This window comes from Cervus elaphus, chromosome 20 (assembly GCF_910594005.1).
Source record: "Cervus elaphus chromosome 20, mCerEla1.1, whole genome shotgun sequence".
Lineage (NCBI taxonomy): Eukaryota > Metazoa > Chordata > Mammalia > Artiodactyla > Cervidae > Cervus > Cervus elaphus.
Genome location: NC_057834.1, coordinates 82,343,357 through 82,365,796, shown reverse-complemented (window position 1 = coordinate 82,365,796; position 22,440 = coordinate 82,343,357). Strand labels below are relative to the sequence as shown.

At 38.0% G+C, this 22,440-nt stretch overlaps 1 protein-coding gene across 4 annotated transcripts in view; it reads right to left on the bottom strand.

Moving 5' to 3' along the window:
• Positions 1–22,440, bottom strand: part of TTLL7 (tubulin tyrosine ligase like 7) — a 157,881-nt gene that overhangs the window by 17,722 nt on the left and 117,719 nt on the right. For all 4 annotated transcript variants that reach the window (XM_043876256.1, XM_043876258.1, XM_043876254.1 and 1 more), the window contains exons 19-20: positions 12,258–12,418; positions 4,224–4,397 (exon numbers count right to left, since the gene is read on the bottom strand). In XM_043876256.1, the coding sequence (XP_043732191.1) occupies positions 4,224–4,397; positions 12,258–12,418 (335 nt within the window). The remainder of the gene's footprint in view (positions 1–4,223; positions 4,398–12,257; positions 12,419–22,440) is intronic.

Here is a 22,440-nt window from a genome sequence, read left to right as displayed (position 1 = left end):
AAGTCCATCACCTCCCCTAGCTTTGTCCATAGTGATGCTTTCTAAGGCCCCTTGACTTCACATTCCAAGATATCTGGCTCTAGGTGAGTGATCACACCACTGTGATTATCTGGGTCGTGAAGATCTTTTTTGTACAGTTCTTCTATGTACTCTTGCCATCTCTTCTTAATATATTCTTAAGAAATATTAATATCCTGCAGATGTGTGGTCAAGATAAAGATGGTCCATTAGCCTGACTGATGTGAGCTTTCTGTTCTAATTTTACAGATAACTTAGTCAAATATATATTTCCTCATGAAATATTTAGGTATACCCTATCCATTATTTATATTAGGCATACTTATACTTACTTATAAATATAAATTATTTTACTAGGTATACTTTATAAATAAAATTTATCAATCTATTGTTGTTATTGTCATTCAGTTGCCCAATCACGTCTGACTCTTTGTGACCTCATGAACTGCAGCACATCAGGCCTCCCTGCCCCTCACCATCTCCCAAAGTTTGCTCAAGTTCATGTCCCTTGCATCGGTGATACCATCCAGCCATCTCATTCTCTGACACCCTCTTCTCCTTCTGCCCTCAATCTTTCCCAGCATCAGGGACTTTTCCAATGAGTCAGCTGTTTGCATCAGATGACCAAAACACTGGAGTTTCAACGTCAGCATCAGTCCTTCCCATAGGTATTCATGGTTGATTTCCCTTAAGATGATTGGTTTGATCTTCTTGCTGTCTACGGGACCCTCAGGAATCTTCTCCAGCATCAGAGATGAAGGCATCAATCCTTCAGCACCCTGCCTTCTTTACAGTCCAGCTCTCACAACTGTACATGACCACTGGAAAGACCATAACCTTGACTATAGGGACATTTGTTGGCAGCATAATGTCTCTGCTTTTCAACACACTTTCTAGGTTTGTTGTAACTTTCCTGCCAAGAAGCAAACATCTGATTTCATGGCTGCAGTCACCATCCACAATGATTTTAAAGCCCAAGGAGAGGAAATTGATCACTGCTTCTACCTTTTCCCCCTGTATTTGCCATGAAGTAATGGGGCTGGATGCCATCATCTTAGTTTTTTTTTAATATTGCTATAGTCTATGAAACAGAGGTAGATTTTTTGGAATTTCCTAGCTTTCTCTATGAACCAGCAAATGTTGGCAATTTGAGCTCTGGTTCCTTTGCCTTTTCTATACCCAGCTTGGATGTCTGGAAGTTCTTGGTTCATGTAATGCTGAAGCCTAGCATGCAAGATTTGAAGCGTGACCTCACTAGCATGGGAGATGAGAACAATTGTCTGATGGTTACAGCATCCTTTAGTGTACCTTCTCGGGAACTGGGATGAGGACTGTCCTTGTCCAGTCCTGCGGCCACTGCTGGGTCTTCCAGATTTGCTGATATATTGAATGCAACACCCTGATGGCATCATCCTTTAGAGTTTTGAAGAGTTTACTGGAATTCCATTAATCTATTAATAAATATCAAATTAATTGACTCCTACATATAAAGTAAAATGCTATAGGTTCCTAATATACAAGGGAAAGAATGTGCAGCCACTTTTCCCATTTTTTTTAATTAATGTGACATTAACTTGGACTTTGATAGCTTGATATTAGATGTGCTCAGTCACTCAGTCATGTCCAACTCTTGGCGACCCTATGGACTGGGGCCCACCAGGTTCTTCTATCCATGGAATTCTCTAGGCAAGAATACTGGAGCAGGTTTCCACGCCCTCCTCCAGGGGATCTTCTTGACCCAGAGATTGAATCTGCATCTCTTGCGTCTCCTGCATTGGCAGGTGGATTCCTTTTTTTTTTTTTTTTTTTTAACAGCTTTAAGATAGTTTATTTTTTCTTAATTTTTTTCCATTTATTTTTATTAGTTGGAGGCTAATTACTTTACAATATTGTAGTGGTTTTTGCCATACACTGACATGAATCAGCCATGGATTTACATGTGTTCCCCATCCCGATCCCCCCTCCCGCCTCCCTCCCCACCCCATCCCTCTGGGTCTTCCCAGTGCACCAGGCCCGAGCACTTGTCTCATGCATCCAACCTGGGCTGGTCATCTGTTTCACCCTTGATAATATACATGTTTCGATGCTGTTCTCAAACATCCCACCCTCGCCTTCTCCCACAGAGTCCAGAAGTCTGTTATGTACATCTGTGTCTCTTTTTCTGTTTTGCATATAGGATTATTGTTACCATCTTTCTAAATCCCATATGTATGTGTTAGTATACTGTATTAGTCTTCATCTTTCTGGCTTACTTCACTCTGTATAATGGGCTCCAGTTTCATCCATCTCATTAGAACCAATTCAAATGAATTCTTTTTAATGGCTGAGTAATATGCCATGGTATATATGTACCACAGCTTCCTTATCCATTCGTCTGCTGATGGGCATCTAGGTTGCTTCCATGTCCTGGCTATTATAAACGGTGCTGTGATGAACACTGGGGTGCACGTGCCTCTTTCAGATCTGGTTTCCTCAGTGTGAATGCCCAGAAGTGGGATTGCTGGGTCATATGGCAGTTCTATTTCCAGTTTTTTAAGGAATCTCCACACTGTTCTCCATAGCGGCTGTACTAGTTTGCATTCCCACCAACAGTGTAAGAGGGTTCCCTTTTCTCCACACCCTCTCCAGCATTTATTGCTTGTAGACTTTTGGATAGCAGCCATCCTGACTGGCGTGCAATGGTACCTCATTGAGGTTTTGATTTGCATTTCTCTGATAATGAGGATTCCTTATCACTAGCGCCACCTGGAAGGACATGTTCATTTCTCTCTGTGTTTCCAAGTAAAACTTTGACCAGTACAAATTTTCTGGCCTCTAACCAGAAGTAAATTATATGATTTGCAGGTTTAAAAGAAGGAATCAGTCAGGCTTGGCTCAGCCCCTTTCTCTTGTTGGATCAGCCGATCTGCAAAAAGAATGCCCTTGTACTTGCCATGTCCTTCTCCAGAGATCTTTCCAACCCAGGGATTGAGCTGACGGTCCCTTCCCAGGTGGCACTAGTGATAAAGAACCTACCTGCCAATGCGGGAGTCAAAAGAGACTTAAGTTCGATCCCTGGGTTGGGAAGATCCTCTGGAAGAGGGCACGGCAACCTACTCCAGTATTCTTGCCTGGAGAATCCCCATAGACAGAGGAGCCTGGTGGGCTACAGTCCAAAGGGTGTCAAAGAGTCGGACACAACTGAAATGACTTAGCGCACTCCTGCATTGGTAGGTGGTATGGTTGCCACTGAGCCACCAGGGAAGCCATTCAGTTGTTACCAGATCCTATGATCTTTTGACTGTCACTTAGTTTTTTAAAATCATGGTTTATACTCTTCTCTCTTGATAATATTACAAAACCTTACACATAATAAAAGTCACATGAAAGTGAAAGTGTTAGTCTCTCAGTTATGTCCAACTCTTTGAGACCTCATGCACTGTAGCCCACCAGGCTCCTCTCTCCATGGAATTCTCCAGGTCAGAACGCTGGAGTGGGTTGCCATGCCCTTCTCCAGGGAATCTTCCCTACCCAAGGATCAAACCAGGGTCTCCTGCACTGCAGGCAGATTCTTTACCATCTAAGCCAAGACATTTGTCTTTAATTCTAATGGGAACTACAATTGTCCTGAGAAGTGCTAAAATGTACTTTGTGTTTACTCTGTGTATCTTTGCAGTTTAAAAACAATATTTTTATATTTTTATAAAACTACCTATTTTAACTGGACAATATTTATAAAAGTCCAATTTTGAAATGAGTCTTAACAAAATCCACCTCCCACAGATCTACTTGGTGATAAAGGGAATAGTAGAGGCATACTGAACATTAAAAGTGAAACTGAAAGCATCGTCTCAACTATATTGGGACAGAGGAAAAAGACAAAATATCCCTGCTGAGGGAGAAAATTAAATTTATTACCATTTTGCATGCTGTTACTTGGCTTTTGAAAGAAAAGCATGTTAAGTTAAATAGTATCATTTCCATGTAGGTTATCTTTGTCACCTTCAGGTTTGTGATTGCTGTTCCTGTTCAGTCTTTTAAAGATTTAAAAACAATCTTTACCAATTGTTCAAGTTAAAAGAATCTTGTAGATAGTAGCAAGTATAAATTTTTAGTCTTCAGCTTTTCTCTAGCCATCTAGACAAGAAGAGACTTTCACTTTCAAAGTGCGTTGCAGCATTACTTTATATAAAACACACAGGATCTAGGAAATGTAAAACAAGTACCTGGAATTACCCCAATCAGTACCAATGCCTGAGAGTGATCCTCTTGAGTCACTTGCATATTTGTAAACCACTAGCAGGCACTGTTTACAAAGCTCGACCAGGCGCTGGCAACACTGAAGCTGCAAAGGAGTCACCACTTCCGGGCTTTTATTGAAAATACTCTCCCAAGAGGATCTGTTGGCATGGAAACAGACATGACCCCATGTGGCTGTTAAAAATGGCAACCAACAATATCACTTACCTAGCAACAAACCAAGAAAGAAAAAGTAGAAATGGCCTCACACATTTGAAGTGACTACAGATGGTTGGAGTTATCTAGTAAATATGCAAAATGAAGGGTAATCTTTATGTTAAAAAAATACAACACAGAATTCCTATCTTTAAAGATTTAACTGATGCCAGCTCTCAGTAGCTAACAGGATGGTTTCCCAACTCATAAAAACTGAGTTACTTTACATTGAAGGAATTGTAAACAGCTAATTTCTCAAAACGTAGGTAGTCTAGAAATACAGATTTTCTAGGAAGCTATATTTATTTTTATATTAATGATAATTCCACAGATTAAAAAGTCACTGTAACTTAATTTGTGATCTCTGTGAACCAACAAAATTTAGATTAATCCCATGATTATGACCACCCCTTTCAAAACATGTTCATATATAATTATGTCCATGATATTCCTAGAGCACACGCTCTATACTATAGAAGTAATGTAATCTCAACAGTGCTGCCCTGCCAGTTCCAAAGGCAGTGTCCTTCAGCACATTCAGCTTAGCGGACAGCAGGCGGTAGTACACAATGCCTTGGTAAACTTAAGTGAGCGCACGTGTGTGTGTGTGTGTGTGTGTGTGTACACATATTTGTTAACAATTCCTAAGTTGACTGTTATGACCCAAATGAGAAAACATGTTACTACCCCACCAGCATCGGGAAAGAGAGACTGATTTCCTTAGTGTAACAGAAACTCCTTTCAAGCTTCAAGGGGAAAGTTTTCTTGAGACTTGGTGATGGTTCAAGTCTCATTTTACATAAACCAATTTACTTAATCCTCAGAGAAAGAAAAGACTAGATTTTCAGAGAGAAAAAAAATATTAAGAAAAATATTTTTCTGAAGAACTGCACTTCCCAATGGGAAATTCTAAGACTCCATTTTCAATCTTCTGTGGATATTTGATATCTTTGGAATTTTTTTAAAATGCTGTAGGAACTCATAAAGGTATTTTTTAGTAGAAAGTCTATTGTTTATTTTTTCAGGAGAAACATGGTCCCAAAAAGACAGCATGTCATCAGTGAATGACATATTTTCTTAAAGGGAATAAGATCCAAATAAGTAGACTGAAAGAAATAAACTTTCTTCTATGTTTTGAGATGTTCAAGGGCTAATTATATAATACTGTTTTTATTATTTAAAAGGGATTAAAGGTTATTTTCGTTCAAGAAACAGTAATATTTTAGTTAAATTAACTCTAAAATTTTATTTTATTACTAAATGTAAGAAAAACTAATATGACATACATGTTTCTATATCTATATTTGTATATATATGACTTTATTTTTGGGGGCTCCAAAATCACTGCAGATGGTGATTGCAGTCATGAAATTAAAAGACACTTACTCCTTGGAAGGAAAGTTATGACCAACCTAGATAGCATATTAAAAAGCAGAGACATTACTTTGCCAACAAAGGGCTGTCTAGTCAAGGCTACGGTTTTTCCAGTGGTCATGTATGGAGGTGAGAATTGGACTGTGAAGAAAGCTGAGCACCAAAGAATTGATGCTTTTGAACTGTGGTGTTGGAGAAGACTCTTGGAAGTCCCTTGGACTGTAAGGAGATCGAACCAGTCCATCCTAAAGGAGATCAGTCCTGGGTGTTCATTGGAAGGACTGATGCTGAAGCTGAAACTCCAATACTCTGGCCACCTCACGAGAAGAGCTGACTCATTGGAAAAGACCCTGATGATGCTGGGAAGGATTGGGGGCAGGAGGAGAAGGGGACGACAGAGGATGAGATGGTTGGATGGCATCACCGACTTGATGGACATGAGTTTGAGTAAACTCTGGGAGTTGGTGATGGACAGGGAGGCCTGGTGTGCTGTGATTCACGGGGTCGCAAAGAGTCAGACATGACTGAACGACTGAACTGAACACATATCTATCACCAATTTATTTCATGTGATCAAGAAAAATATTGGAGAATGCCAATTAATAAGGGAATTTGTTTATAATATGTCTTGGTCTAGCAAGTCTTACATGCCTAGGTTCAGAGAAATTAAAGTTTCATATGAATGCAAATACACCAAGAAAATGTTCTGACTCCTGACTGAGCACTTTTACATTCTCTTCCCTGGGGTTCTAGTTATTTCCATAAATGTCTACCTCCATCACCACCCTCTCTTCTGAATAAGAATATATTTCTATTTTAATACTTTGGAGCCATTTGATTAGATTCACTCTCAGATCACTCACATCATGGTAATTTTTGTTTTCCTGACTTGAAGTTAAGAAAAGAACAAACAAAATGGAAGAAAGACAAACGAGCTTCTTTTATCAATATAACACCTTAATTTGACATAACATTCTGAGTAATATGTGAGTTATAATATGGGCAGCTTTGGCTTCTCATTCTGTCATTGTTTCTTAAACACTGAAAATAAACATGAGAAGGTTCTCTACCTAATTTTGCTGTGTATGTTCACTACCACTGACCAAAGGCTACATTCTACACTGTTAATCCATATTTAAGTGTCAGAATGCCAGAATCACTCACAAAGAAAAAAGAAAATGACCAGGACTTGCTTTGCTTGGTACTAGGCTAATGGTACCCCCTCTGCAGAAAAGAAACCTATTCTTCAGCAAGTGTTTAAGAACTGTGTCCCCAATCTCCTAACCTGCCACCTGGCACAGATGAGTAATGTAAAATCCCTCTAGAACACCACAGTATCTCAATTTCAATACTAACACAAAAAACTTGAAGTAAGTGAAAGAAAGGAGAATAATTTATAACACTAATGCCTTTATCAAAGAACCCAGGGTCTTATCTGCCTGCTTTCTGAATCAAAATTCCAAGGAAATGGGAGGACCAAAATCCATGAATTCAGAAAGAAAAATTAAATGGTTAAAAAGTTCTCTCTGGCACTCCTGAATCCTCAGAGAAATATGAAAAGTAACAACTTCAAATGACATTTTTAAATAATATAACAATAAGATACAGAATACTGAATAACCTCCTGGTAACAAAGGGGAATCACTAATGAAATCCAGAAACTTGAAAAGACACATATTATCCAGTAATCCAACAATTTTCACCACCTTTCTCATGAAAAATATTTAATAAAGCAGCTATCTAAAAAATAAAACATTCATTTCTTTTTCCTCTGGTAGGAGCCCTAATGAATGATTGAGGAGCCCAAAGTTAGTAGCAGAAAGAAGAAAGTAAAAAAAAAAAAAAATCTGGACCTCACCAACTGGATAATCAGCTCAGAAAGATTAATGATCTGAAAAGTACTAACAAGACAACATCCAACTAAAGTGATAGTGAACAGTAAGAGTCACATCATTTTATTAATAAGTAGTATATAATGATATGCATACATATTCACATAGGCATATAATTCAGCCTAGAAGCAGACCCTTGCCTTAGTATTTCTACAATTTCTTCCCCCAAGACTATTAAAAAATAAAACAAATAAAAATAGAAAGCATTTCTATGATGAATTTCCATAAGAAAATGTCTTTCACTAAAGGGTCTAAACTAGATTCTTTTCTCTGAGGTTTACATACCAGGATTTTGAGTGAAGACAGGGTTTTTCCAAATAATACGTTCCTTCTCCCATAGGCCCCTGCCTCCTCTTCTTCCTCCTCCTGCAACTCTAAGATCCAGTGTTACTTCCCTTGGACACCTGTTGTGAGCTCTATGGCCCAAGTTTAAGTCCCATAGCACCCAGGCTTGCCCTATCTCAGTAAAACGTGGTGGATAATTTTATTTATGAAAATTCCAAGAGTTTTTCCCTTGGAGAGGACACATTCAGAACGTGGAGCATCATTCTGAATAGCACTCCCAGGAGGCTGCATGTCATTAAAAGAGTCCCTGGGCATGGGCTTCAGCAGCCTGAAAGAGCAAGAGAAAAGGATGAGCTTGTTTTCTATTCAGTGCGTCAGCAAAACCCCTGGGCCAATTGTCAGAAAGCCAATGACAAACATCCACATTATTATTTGATGTTTTGGGATATGAACAGCGAATAGCTTATTCATTTTGTTTTATTATTGGGAGTTGAGACAGGCCGTGGAAGGAAGCAAGGTGGCTCAGAGTTATTTGGATTATATTTTTTCCAAGAGTTTTATACCTAACTGTGAAAGCTGCACCATTTATTAAAATCATTCCTTTAGAACTAAGCTAAGAGTAGATTTTTTACCTAGACCACTAGGTTGTTAGATCAAAGGTTAAAGAAGTATACATTGACAGGACATGATTCAAAGAAAAAGTAGAACTCTCCTGGATTCAAAGTGCCAACCAAACACACACAAAGCATTATCTGAGTTCATCAAATTAAGGAACCCAAGGAATGTCAATTGTAAAGGTATAAAATAAATCTGGTGTAAAACTCGTCTCTACAAACCACCAAGTTTTTAAGGAAATGGTTAGAGAGAGGAGGTCAAATTGAATACAGAGCTACTCCTGCTCCATCTGCTCAGTTTGATGGGTTGAGGGTTTGGCTAGTGCTTCAGGGCTTGCAACATAGTAAGCTTGGGAACCACTGGCAATGCTGCTTTGAGAAGAGTGAATAAAGCACAGAGTTAAGAACTTGGACTCTTGACTCACACAACCTGAGTTTAAATGCAGGCTCACTATGAAAATGTGGGTAAGTTATATACTTTATGCTGCAATTTTTTCATCTATACAATGAGAATAATAATAATAGTTTACTCAAAATATTGTAGTGGCAATTATAAAAATATTTAACATATAAAACAGTATCAGACACTTAGTAATCCTTCAAAAAATGTTATTTACTTTCATTATCATTACCAGTAGTAACAGACACCACCAGAGAAATGTGAGTGGAGTACTGTTCCAGGTACAAGAAGAAAGGATTCTGAATGGAATCAAAGTAAATTACCAAAATAGAGTCACTAGCACCCATTTCAATAGCTGACTATCTCACTGTCTTCCATTCATAAAGAGAAGCTGAAATTCATGTTCAACATTCCAACCAGTGGATCAACAAACAGAAAGAAAAAACTCTAATTATGATTTAAGATTAAGAGAAATTCTGTGATAGTCAGCAACTAAGGGTCATGGAGTACAGTTCAAATGTTTTACTTAAGTCTCAGCAGAAATAATTTATAACTGAGACTATTCTCAGATTTCATCACAATCCAGAGCACCTTATGGATTCTCCCTGCTGGTGAATGATAGCTGAGGAAAATTATGGTGGTGAGAGTAAGTCTACAAATGGTATAAATGATTCAGTACTAGATGATGTGAATATTTAAACAGAGGACATTCAGATCATTTCAGACTAGAAAGTCTGTCAAGATTTTACCCAAAAAAGACATAGTCTGGGTCTTTACATAGGAGTCAAACAATGGAGAGGGGATTGGATAAATGGGTTTGTAGAAGGCAGTCCAATCAGACACTCATTGACATTAATAGTTGGAAGAAATAAAAAAGAAAATTTTTAAGATATTTGAAAAATAATTAATTTGTTTGGGGGGAGCAGAGTTTAAGTAGGAGAGTAATGAGAAAGACAACAGGAAAAATAATAAGAGATTTAGCATATTAGAGAGTCTTGTATCTTTAAAGAAGAAATCTAGATATTAACAATAAATGAAGGAAATCATTACAGATTTTAGGAAATGACTGTGACATCAGGATGGATAAGGGAAACAAAAAACTAGAGGCAAAAATGCCTAGGAATTTATGAATTTCACTTAGCCTTTCTCCCTTAAAGGCTCATCATATCTGAAATCCTACAATACTTTCTGTCTCTTTCATAATCATGACTTTTCGTGTATCTTGTTTTGTCTGTTAGAGACAGCAGAGTTTGTTGATTAACAGAATGGAGACTGGGGCCAGGCTGCTTGAGTTCAAAGCTCAGCTGCGCTAGGTCCTTAGTACCTACCTCTGCCTCAGTTTCCTTATCTCTAAAATGAAGATAATCATAAAACTGCTTCAAAGTGATGTTATGTGGACTAAATCACTTAGTACATGCACAGTGCTTAGAACAATGCCTGGCACATAATAAGTGCTATAGTATTAGCTATTTTCGTTTTTAAGTTTCTTGAGAGCAGTGTTAGTAGCTCAGTCATGTCTGACTCTTTGTGACCCCGTGGACTTGTAGCCTATCAGGCTCCTCTGTCCACGGGATTCTCCAGGCATGAATACTGGAGTAGGTTGCCATTTCCTTCCCCAGGGGATCTTCCTGACCCAGGGATCGAACCCAGATCTCCCACATTGCTGGCAGATTCTTTACCATTTGAGCTACCCCGGGAAGCCTCTTGAGGACAGGGGCTGTATCAAATTCAGCATTGTATCTCCAAAAGTATTTAAATTATCAAATAAATACTAGATAATTGTTAGGAACAATGAAGAACAATCTTGAATTAAATAATTGAGAACTGTTAAGAAAAATGAAAAATAAACCACAGTAGCTACAGTGGGGATGTGATAGAAAAACTAAGAAGATTTAGCCCATGGCTGAAAAGACAATGAAGGAGAAAAAGGACATGGATGCACCTGAGACACCAAGCCTATATGACTGGGAGAGTAACTGGGGTTTGGGGGAGTCCAGAAGGGAAGGCACTTCCGAACAAAAGGGAGCTGTGGAATAACCTCACATGTGCAGAGGACACCACCCTTACAGCAGAAGTGAAGAGGAGCTAAAGAGCCTCTTGATGAAAGTGAGAGTGAAAAAGTTGGCTTAAAGCTCAACTTTCAGAAAACTAAGATCATGGCATCTGGTCCCATCACTTCATGGGAAATAGATGGGGAAACAGTGGGAGCAGTGTCAGACTTTATTTTTGGGGGCTCCAAAATCACTGCAGATGGTGACTGCAGCCATGAAATTAAAAGACACTTACTCCTTGGAAGGAAAGTTATGACCAACCTAGATAGCATATTAAAAAGCAGAGACGTTACTTTGCCAACAAAGGTCCATCTAGTCAAAGCTATGGTTTTTCCAGTGGTCATGTACGGATGTGAGAGTTGGACTGTGAAGAAAGCTGAGTGCCAAAGAATTGATGCTTTTGAGCTGTTGTGTTGGAGAAGACTCTTGAAAGTTCCTTGGACTGCAAGGAGATCCAACCAGTCCATCCTAAAGGAGATCAGTCCTGGGTGTTCATTGGAAGGACTGATGCTGAAGCTGAAACTCCAATACTTTGGCCACCTCATGTGAAGAGTTGACTCATTGGAAAAGACCCTGATGCGGGGAGGGATTGGGGGCAGGAGGAGAAGGGGATGACAGAGGATGAGATGGCTGGATGGCATCACTGACTCGATGGGCATGAGTTTGAGTAAACTCCGGGAGTTGGTGATGGACAGGGAGGCCTGGCGTGCTGCGATTCATGGAGTCACAAAGAGGCGGACACAACTGAGCGACTGAACTGAACTGAACTGAACTGATGGAATGCTTGGCTTTAGATACTTTGAAGACAAAATGACAGTGAGTCACAACAGCTTTGACAGGACTGAAAGTCTGGAAAGGAGCAGGAGTGCAGCCATGATTTTGGAAGATGGTTACATAAAGGAAACAGCAGAAGAACCATAAGGATACTGATGTAATTGAGTTTCTTCATTAGGAATACTTTCACTCCACTGAATTCAAATTAGTTAGGTGCTATTGTGTTCACAGCCATCATCTCATCTACATCAGCTTAAATATTATAAATTATAGTTAAGCACTGAAACTTATATGCAGTTACAAAACCACATTTTAAGAGAGTAAAGAAATTCAGTCATTTTATTGGGTTATCTTTATAATTAAATAGTAAAAGATGTAAAAAAATGACAGTAATAGAAAATAACTTAAAACTTACCCTGAATCACAAAAACAGTTCCACAGACCTTGGCCATGACTCCAGAGTAAGCGATTAAAAACTCGGTTGAAAATTCTATACAAATTCACTTCCTCAACATCAGGTACCTTCCAGATACGTGGAAGAACTGCACGGATACTTGTTTTCACTATGTCCAAAACCTAGTGCAAAAACCAAAATATTTAAAAATCTAGGTGTATGTGTCTAAAATTCAAAGATGAATATATTTAATTCAAATATGACTACACACACACATACTGACTCACTCATTCACTAAAAGACAGTACAGAATGAAAAGTCCAGAAATAGATCCAGTATTTATGAAACTTTGGTATATGACATAAGTGGCAAGTCTGACAATTAGGATAAGAAGACATTAAATTTAAAAACTAAATTTAAGTTAAAGTTAAAGTAAATCAATAAACAGATTTTTTTTAAATAGCAATATTCACGAAAAAAATAGCTGAAGGTGAAATCATTACTTTACTCATTCCACAAAAATCAACTTTATAGTGATTAAGGCTTTAAGTTTAAAAAATAAGCCATTAAATATCTTAGTGGAAAGTATTAGTGAATATCTTTTATCATGGGTTAGAAAAAGATTACTTAAATAACAAAAATGTATAGAATATAAACTATTAATAGATTTTGATTATACTAAAATTAAGAACTCTGGCCATCAAAAGACACCTTAAAGGAAATAAAAGATCAAGTTACAGGCTGGGAAAATACATTCAGAACATATACATCTAACCAAATAATAGTATCTGGAATGTATAATGAATGCCTAACCAATTGTTAATAAACACACCAACAAATTAACAGAAAAAAATGGACAAAAATATGCAATTCACAAAAGAAGAAAATATGCCCAATAAACATAATGAATAAAAATTGAGACTATAATTAGATATCATTTTCTATCCATTTAGTTGACAAAAATTCAAAGTCTGACAATACCAAGTATTGGAGAAATATGGATCTATAGTATCTCAAACAAAACTGGCGGGAGTACAAACTGGAAAATATTAGCTGGGCATTAACTGCTAAAGTTGAAAATGCATACCCTATGACCCAGCAAGTTTATTCCTGAGAGAAAATCTCTCATAGGTTAAAAGCAAGTGCATGTACAAGAATGTTCAAACAACTGGTCACAATTGTAGACACCTGAAGAAAACCTAACCCTACATCAGTGAGAAAGTGAATAAATAAATAGTCATAGGCTCATTCCCTTAGACTTATATACAGCAGTTGAATGAAATAAAAGGGCACACAATAAAGAGCATCTTAATTATTAATGGTTAAGTTTTTAAAAAATACATACCAGTCAATACATGCAAAGTGAAACTTTTTATATAAGTAAAATAGTTAAATTTTAAAAATACTTATGAGGAGTACACATAGATATAATAAGATCATATTAAAAAAACAAAACAAGGGACTGAGGAATACTGAATTCCAGAAAATGGTTACCTGAGACATGAAGGACCAGGGGGATAGGAAGGGAGTCATTTGATAAGATAACAGGTTATTGCCAAAATCCTTGATTTGGGTGTTGGGTTCACAAATGGTACAGCAACTTAAGAACACTATTTAATAAAAGCGGGCCACTATGTGGACCAGTAATGAGAGAGTATCACAAAACAATGGCTAGGATTAATCTAATTCTGGGCAACTAAGGTCCTAGATATTCTAAAAAATGTATAAATCCCAGAAAGCTACTTTGTCTAGTTCGACATATTTAATATTTTTGCAAATCACGAATTTCCAATGAAATGTTTTCTTAAGAAGTAAATATCACAAATATAGTATCCCAATTTCAAGTCACCAAAGTAGATTTTCATTTCCTATTTTATTCATCTAATATAAGGAACTGACTGTAAATATGACAGTAAAAGATGAAAAAAGAACAACTTTCAAACATAAAGGCTGATAGAAGATATGAGTTTTCTCTGTAGGCACAAATATATAGTAGAACTGGAAGCAGATAAAAGAATTTAATTTGTTTCTCTTTAAAACAGCCATATTTAAAGAAGTGATATTAGTTCTCTCTGATGAAGGCAAATTTAGAATAAACATGTGTTTAAAAATCAGTTTAGGAAAAAATGTCTCCAAATAACATTTTATTTATAGAAGAATATCAACTACAGCTTCTCCAAATGAATTGTGTAAGCACCACGGTGCCATCCCTTCCTGCTCCAGCTTCTTTCACTGTGAAGTGGGAACAGTATGTAAACCAAAAAGGAATCAGGGATGTGTGGGTTGAAGGGGAGGAGAATGAGGAAAGATACTACCATCTGTAATAAAGTAGCTTGTGAAAAAAATTGTCCCAGAAAACCTTGTTATTACAGATAATGAAACCTTAATTATGAAGAGGGATTTTAAATTTTTAATATGAATTATTCACAATAATACTGATAAAATATGCACATCAGACATTAATTCATACCTTTTTTTTCTTTGCAGTTGAGCTAATAGTTTAACCTCTTATATTTTTAATGTGGAAAACAGGACTTATGACTGATTGATGCAAGAATCAACACTAGCAGTAAATGGTGAATTTTAATCAATTCTCTTCTCAATTTTTCTTCCTCCTTTCTATGTATTAGTGAGTAATAATGACCCAAAAGTCATAATGCAGGAAGAATTTTTAAAAGTAGCAAAGATAACCCATAAATTGGTTTTAAGAATAAATATGAGTTCTATATAATAAATGAAAGTAAAGTGTTAAAAAATGTTAACTATCTTCATTTTGTATTCTATTATTAATTATTCAACTTTAAAGCAACATAGGGCTTCCCCACTAGCTCAGTGGTAAAAGAATCTGCCTGCAATGCAGGAGACATAGGAAATGATAGGAAATGCAAGTGTTATCCCTGGGTAGAGAAGATCCGATAGAGCAGGAAAAAGTAACCCACTCCAGTATTCTTGCCAGGAAAATTCCATGGACAGAGGAGCCTGGCAGGCTATGGTCTGTGGAGGCACAGAGAGTTGGACACGACTGAAGCGGCTAAGCACCCATGCAGACAAAGTGACAAAGCATTTGAGATGATTAATTTCTTTCTGAACATGTGCACGGTGAGATGCATACGATGCATAAGACCCAAAGAGGAGGGTGAAGAGCATGCACAGCCTGCTTGCTCCCCACTAGTACATCACTTAGAGGAGACTCTGTTGGCCACTATTCTTTATACGTTTTATTCTTACTTTTGATGGAATTTTAAAGCATGATGGCCTAATATACTAGCCTTGCTGTTATTGTTTGTTGTTTTAGTTAATAAGCCTTCAATTCTTTTGTGACCCCATGGACTATAGCCCACCAGGCTCCTCGGTCCATGGGATTTCCCAGGCAAGAATACTGGAACGGGTTGCCATTTCCTTCTCCAGGGGATCTTCCTGACCCAGGGATCAAACCCGCGTCTCCTGCATTGGCAGGTGGATTCTTCACCACTGAACCACCCAGGAAGCCAAAACATACGGCTAAAAGCAGCAACTTCAGAAAGTGGTCAGAGAGTTAGGGGTGGGGAATGCAGCTGCTCCACTCCTAATGTTTCCTCCAACATGGAGATAGATAGACCTTCAGGCCTCTTGCATGCCAGCAAACATCACTGCCTGAGGAGTGATTTCCCTGATTGTGGGACTAGCATGGTCTGGGCAACCCACAAATTTGTTCCTTCTTTGCCAGAGTGCCTACTGGAAAGATACATTCTCTTTTGCTTCCTTTGCCTTTCAATTTCAAGCTCTGGTCCTGGAGAAAAGAGTGGTTTAGAGAGACCTCTAATTTGGAAACCATTAGAGAATAAAAACCAAGGGATCAAGAGCCAAAACCCTTCATCTCTCCTCTAAGTCTTCATATAGACTCTCCATTGCCTGTGTTCACCTGGTGAACTTCCATGTTTTACCTCAAACATCACTTCTTCAGGGAGACCTTTACCTGTCACTAGATACCTTATGATCCCTTAATGCCCAATTCTTCCACTATTAATAATTATCTCACTTTATTTTAATTTCCTGTGTCATTAATGGAGATTGTTAGCTACACAAAAAGAGGAATTATACCTACCAGGTCCCAAGGCTCAAGACAGGTCTAGCACTTAGTAGGTGTTTGTCTTAGTGAAAATGCTCCTTGCAAGGCATTGAAACCTATGTCAACAAGGTAAAAATCAGAGCTAACACTTATTGAGGGCTTACAATGGACAAAGCACTGTTCTAATCACTTTTACAGCAATTCATTTAATACTCAAAAACATTGAGATAGATATGACTTGTTCATTTCTTTCCAAAAATCTTGAGGCTAGATTCCACAACCATAAACATTATATTTCTACAGGAAAACATGTGAATACTCAAAGCAAGAGACAGACAAAAATAGCTTCCTGTCATGTCATTGTCACTGAAAGAGTTCAGGTGGGTTAGGTTTTGCTGCCTAATAGTTTTGAAAGATGTTTTAGTTTTGAAAATGTTTGGATCTCATTTTATAGATGAGAAAATTCAGGCATACAGAAGATAAGTAACTTACCCAAGATCACACAATTAGGTAATGGATAGCAATGTAGCCAGACCCTTGTTCTTAACCACTATCCAGCAGTGCTTCATGATTAATTTGATCTGTCCAGGCGACAACAGCAAAATCAGAAGATAATCAAATTGTCTCTGCTTAGATTCAGATTCACCTCTAGGCAAGAAATACTTGGGAAGATGGGTGGAATCAATGTGTACATACAAGGCTGCCCAGGCATGCCCTCCAGCAGGGCCATGGAATCCATCAGGGGCCAGTTTGCTTAAAAGACCACACAGATGGGGAGACAATGCCTGCACCTCTAGCAAAATACCAACTGAATAATTTTAGAAAGGCAGAAAACAGGCAAGAAATCAGACTGGAATGAGGTAGATTAGTGTCAGTACTATTTGCAATGCTATTTGGTTTTCTGGGTGCTTTGGGGTTAGAAGCAAATGGATGGAAGATGAATAATTTGTGAAACACAAAAACAAATGGTCAGCAAGGTGCCCTTTGTGTTTATCTGTGGACTCAAGTGAGGCTAACTTATAGAATATGGGTGTCCATTTCCTGACACTGTGACTTTTAAAAGCATCATGATCCAACATTAAGCTCTCCAAGGGAAAAAATAAATGGGAGATTCAGTCAATGAAAGCATTAATAAAATGAAAAGATATGTCTTTTCCATATGAAATATAGCACGTTTGAAAGCATAAAGCACACAGACAAATTCATATTTTGCAAGTACATACAGATGTTGAATGACAAACTGCTCCATATGGCTGAACAGTTGGTCCTAAATTAAAATAATGGCATGAGGTGAGGGAGGTTTAGAAATAACATTAAAATCACTACATGCTGCACTAATGATGCATGCAGCAGCCGAGGCTATAGGGTAAAGGCATCTTTGCTGGTGCAAAATGAACGGCCCTATACAGCATCCATGTCAGCCCAAGTGAAAAAGAGATAGAAAATAATAACATCAAAATGCATGCAGAAGCAGCTACTGCAGATATTTTATAAACTGCTATTTAAAGAAGAAGCATTTGATAAACAAGGATTTCTTAGAATCCTAAAATAAATGTAAATATAATACAACCTTATTATCACTACTTGATATCAGAGAAAAAGCTCTTCAGAAAATTTGGCATTCTTCACCACCCACCATTACTGCAATATTTTCATACTTCAGGTACATTCTTTACAACTGCATTCTTGGGAGAAGGCTAAATTATGCTAGTGTGAAGTTACCATAACATGACATTAAGTAAGATTAGCTGATTCAATTTTCACCTAGTGAGGATTCTTTTCAGTAGTTTAGTCCCACATCGTTGACCTTTAAATTTTACACCCATTAAGGAAGTTTTTAAATAAGGCATGTGGAAGAGTTTGTGTGTGTGTGGCATTCTAATCTGAAAGTTTTACAACATTCTAATGAGCAACTAGCAAAAGCTTTGATACTAGAATGGAAAAAGTAAGATACATATTTCAACAATGGTTTCTAAATGAAATTAAGAGATTTAAATAAGTCTTATGCATTCCACATTTAGAACTCTGCTTGGGACATGGTAGTCTCTCAATCAATATCGTTAAGTGCATGTTTTGATGAGCAAATAAATGAATGAATGAATGAACAACTCTCAAAATCCCCAAGAGTGTCCAGTATAGTTCTTATACAAAATTGACAACCAATAAATGTTTGTCACACTAAATTTTATCACACACAACCACTGTGGTAGACTTGGAGATATGCCATTTGAATCAACTAATCTCTAAGAATGCAGTTAGCTGACAGCATCCCCATATAGGATCAATGATTTTACAACTTCAAGCCAAGTTTAGGCGCTCCCCAGACTGCTCTTGGCCAAGGATTGCGCATGGCTGGGATACCAGAGGGAAGCTATTTCTGACCAGTGTGGTCGCTCTCACAAGCAACTTGTGTTCTGGGCTCCCCATCAGCCTGACAGGTGTTACTCAGGACTTCTCTAGTCTGAACTTCTTCCTCCCCAATCCTCCTGTTTTCCATTCACTGGTGTCAGACCAATGCTGCAGTCAGAAGGTTCTTCCTGCCTGCTCAAATTTTCTCCACCTTTATCTTTCTTGTGTGTCTTCTCTCAAAAATTTCTTTCACTTCTAACTCTGTCATATGTCTTGCTTTCCAGGGGATTGAACTGATACAGCCACCCAATAGTTATTGACAATCTTGGTACAATCATAGTCTAAAGAAGGATAGTTCTGATTAATCCACATCTAGATGTTAAATTAGTTAAGTTCTTGGCCCTCTAAGTGGGTAACTTTTAATAATACCTAATTCTACCTGGGCTCAAAAAACGCTGTGGACAGTGACTGCAGCCATGAAATCAAAAGATGCTTGCTCTTTGGAAAGAAAACTATGACAAATCTAGACAGCATATTAACAAGTAGAGACATGATTTTGCAGACAAAGGTCCATATAGTCAAGGTATGGTTTTTCCAGTAATCAGGTACAGACATAAGAATTGGACCATAAAGAAAGGCTGAGTGCCGACAAATTGATGCTTTCAAATTGTGGTGCTGAAAAAGACTCTTGAGAGTCCCTTGGACTGCAAGGAGATCAAACCAGTCAATCCTAAAGGACATCAACCCTGAATATTCATTGGAAGGACTGATGCTGAAGCTGAAGCTCCAATACTTTGGCCACCTGATGCACAAAACTGACTGGAAAAGACCCTGATGTTGGGAAAGATTGAAGGCAAAAGAAGTGGGTGCCAGAGGATGAGATGGTTAGATAGCATCACCAACTCAATGGATATGGATTTGAGGAAACTCCAGAAGATAGTGGAGGACAGAGGAGCCAGGTGCGCTCCCATCCATGGGGTCGCAAAGAGTCAGATATGACTTAGCGACTAAACAACAATTCTACATTCCAAAGTTGATCCACATTTCTAGGTTTCTTTTTATTTTTCTTGGATGCAGTTTCTTAAGCAATAGCACAAGTATCAAGCAGATACTCCAATGAATGGTTAGCATGCTACAACCCAACAGACAAATTTTCAGACCCCTTTAGTCTAATATCAACATGTAAAAGCTTTTAAAATTTTTTTCAATACAGTTTGCAACTTATTATTATACTGGCTTGTTGTCAAATATTTTTACTTGAAATTTATAAACAATTGAGCATGACAACTTTAAAACACAAACTAGTTTCACCTAATTTATAAATAGTACTACTATCACACACACACATCTTTTGATCACTCTGTACAATCATATCACATATAAAAAAACAGAACAGCATTTTCTGGAATTTATTTTTGCGTAGGGTGAGAGATAATGCTCCAACTTAATTTTCTTACAAATCATCAATTGTTCTAGTATCATTTATGGGAAAATTTATCTTTACTCCATTGATTTCAAATGTCATATTTATCAGGTAGTAATATCTTATGAATATTTTAATCTGTTTCTGGGCTATCTGTTTTAATTACCAACTTACTTATCTATCATCTAGGTTAGAAAAAGTACATTGTACTTACAAAAAGATCAACATTCCAATAAAAGGTTCCTATTTTAATGAATCAAGGCTACATACAGTCAGTGACTCGGAGAAAAGGAATTCTGGCCTTACAGAACGTTTTCAGTCTATCTCTGCTACCAGCTTTGCTACACTCTCTTGGATAGCACTTGGCACATAACAGGACACCAACTTGTCCTTTGTTGAATGAGTTAATGCTTAATTATGGTTTCAGTTTACTCAGAGGAAAGTACCTAATTTCAAAGTCATCATATGATCAGTGTCAACTTTCACCTTATTAGCAACACATTTCAGAAAGGGGAAGTGATAGTTTGCATTATTTAGGAATACAACAGCTTCACTATAGCTACTAAAATAGTACAGCTCCCCCAAAATAATGTTGCAATCCATCTATGGGCCCCTCAGGCTGTTGGCCACTCCCTTCTCCTACGCTGTGAGATACTGTACTATCTCCTCAAATTTCCAAAGCCCCTCCCCATCAGAAGAAAACTTTCACATCTTTCCACCACAGTGCCACAGACTCTACCTTCCCTTCTATTAGAATAAATGCTCCTGGTTAGGATAAACCTTCCTAGATTACTTGCTCAAGGATTTCCTATCATCACTCTTTCCTGTACCATTTGTCTCTTCTGGATCCTTCTCATCAGCAACTAACAATGGTAAATAGCTGCATCTTTTTAAAAAACAAAACAAACAAAAAACACCTTGTCATTAACCCACATCCCTCTCCAGCTACCACTACATTTCCCCTTTCCCTCTACAGCAAAATTCCTTGAAAAAGTGCCTGGACTAGCCATACTTTTTCCCATTTCTTGAACCTCCTCCACTCAAGTTTTACTCTGCACCATTCCTCTGAATTTGTTATGACCTTCCCTGGTAGCTCAGCTGGTAACCACTATCCTCAAAGTTATCAAAAGCAATAGTCAGGTCATGGTGCTCATGTAATAACTCTCATCAGCAACATCTAGCTCAGTTGATCACTCCATCCCTAAAGTGATTAGCTGATGTCAAGGTAACTCAGTTCTCATGATTTTTCAGACTTTACTGGCTGCTCCTTCTCAGTCCCCTTAGATTAACCCCTTTACCCCATTTCTCTGATTTCTATACATAGAAGTGGTCCTAGGCTCAGCCCTCAAAACTCTCCTCTTTTCTAATCACACTTACTCTTGAGGTAATCTCATCTAGTCCCAAGGCTTAAATATCTTCAATTCACTTCAGTTCAGTTGCTCAGCTGTGTCTGACTCTTTGTGACCCCATGGACTGCAGCACGCCAGGCTTCCCTGTCCATTACCAACTCCTGGAGCTTACTCAAGTTCATGTCCATTGAGTCAGTGATGCCATCCAACCATCTCATCCTCTGTCGTCCCCTTTTCCTCCTGCCTTTAATCTTTTCCAGAATCAGGGTCTTTTCCAATGAATCAGTTCTTTGCATCAGGTGGCCAAAGTATTGGAGTTTCAGCTTCAGCATCAGTCCTTTCAATGAATATTCAGGACTGATTTCCTTTAGGATGGACTAGTTGGATCTCCTTGCAGTCCAAGGGACTCTCAAGAGTCTTCTCCAACAACACAGTGCAAAAGCATCAATTCTTCAGCACTCAGCTTTCTTTTTAGTCCAACTCTCTCATCCATACATGATTATTGGAAAAACCATAGCTTCGATTACATGGACCTTTGTTGGCAAAGTAATGTCTCTGCTTTTTAATATGCTGTCTAGGTTGGTCACAGCTTTTCTTCTAAGGAGCAAGCATCTTTTAATTTCATGGCTGCAGTCACCATCTGCAGTGATTTTGGAGCCCCCCAAAATAAAGTCTGTCACTGTTTCCATTGTTTCCCCATCTATTTGCATGAAGTGATGGGATCAGATGCCATGATCTTAGTTTTCTGAATGCTGAGTTTTAAGCCAACTTTTTCTTTCTCTTCTTTCACTTTCATCAAGAGGCCCTTTAGTTCTTCTTCACTTTCTGCCATAAGGGTGGTGTCATCTGCATACCTGAGGTTATTGATATTTCTCCCAGAAATCTTGATTCCAGCTTGTGCTTCATCTAGCCCAGCATTTTGCATGATGTACTCTGCATATCAGTTAACTAATCATGGTGACATATACAGCCTTGAGTTACTCTTTTCCCAATTTGGAAACAGTCTGTTGTTCCATGTCCAGTTCTAACTGTGCT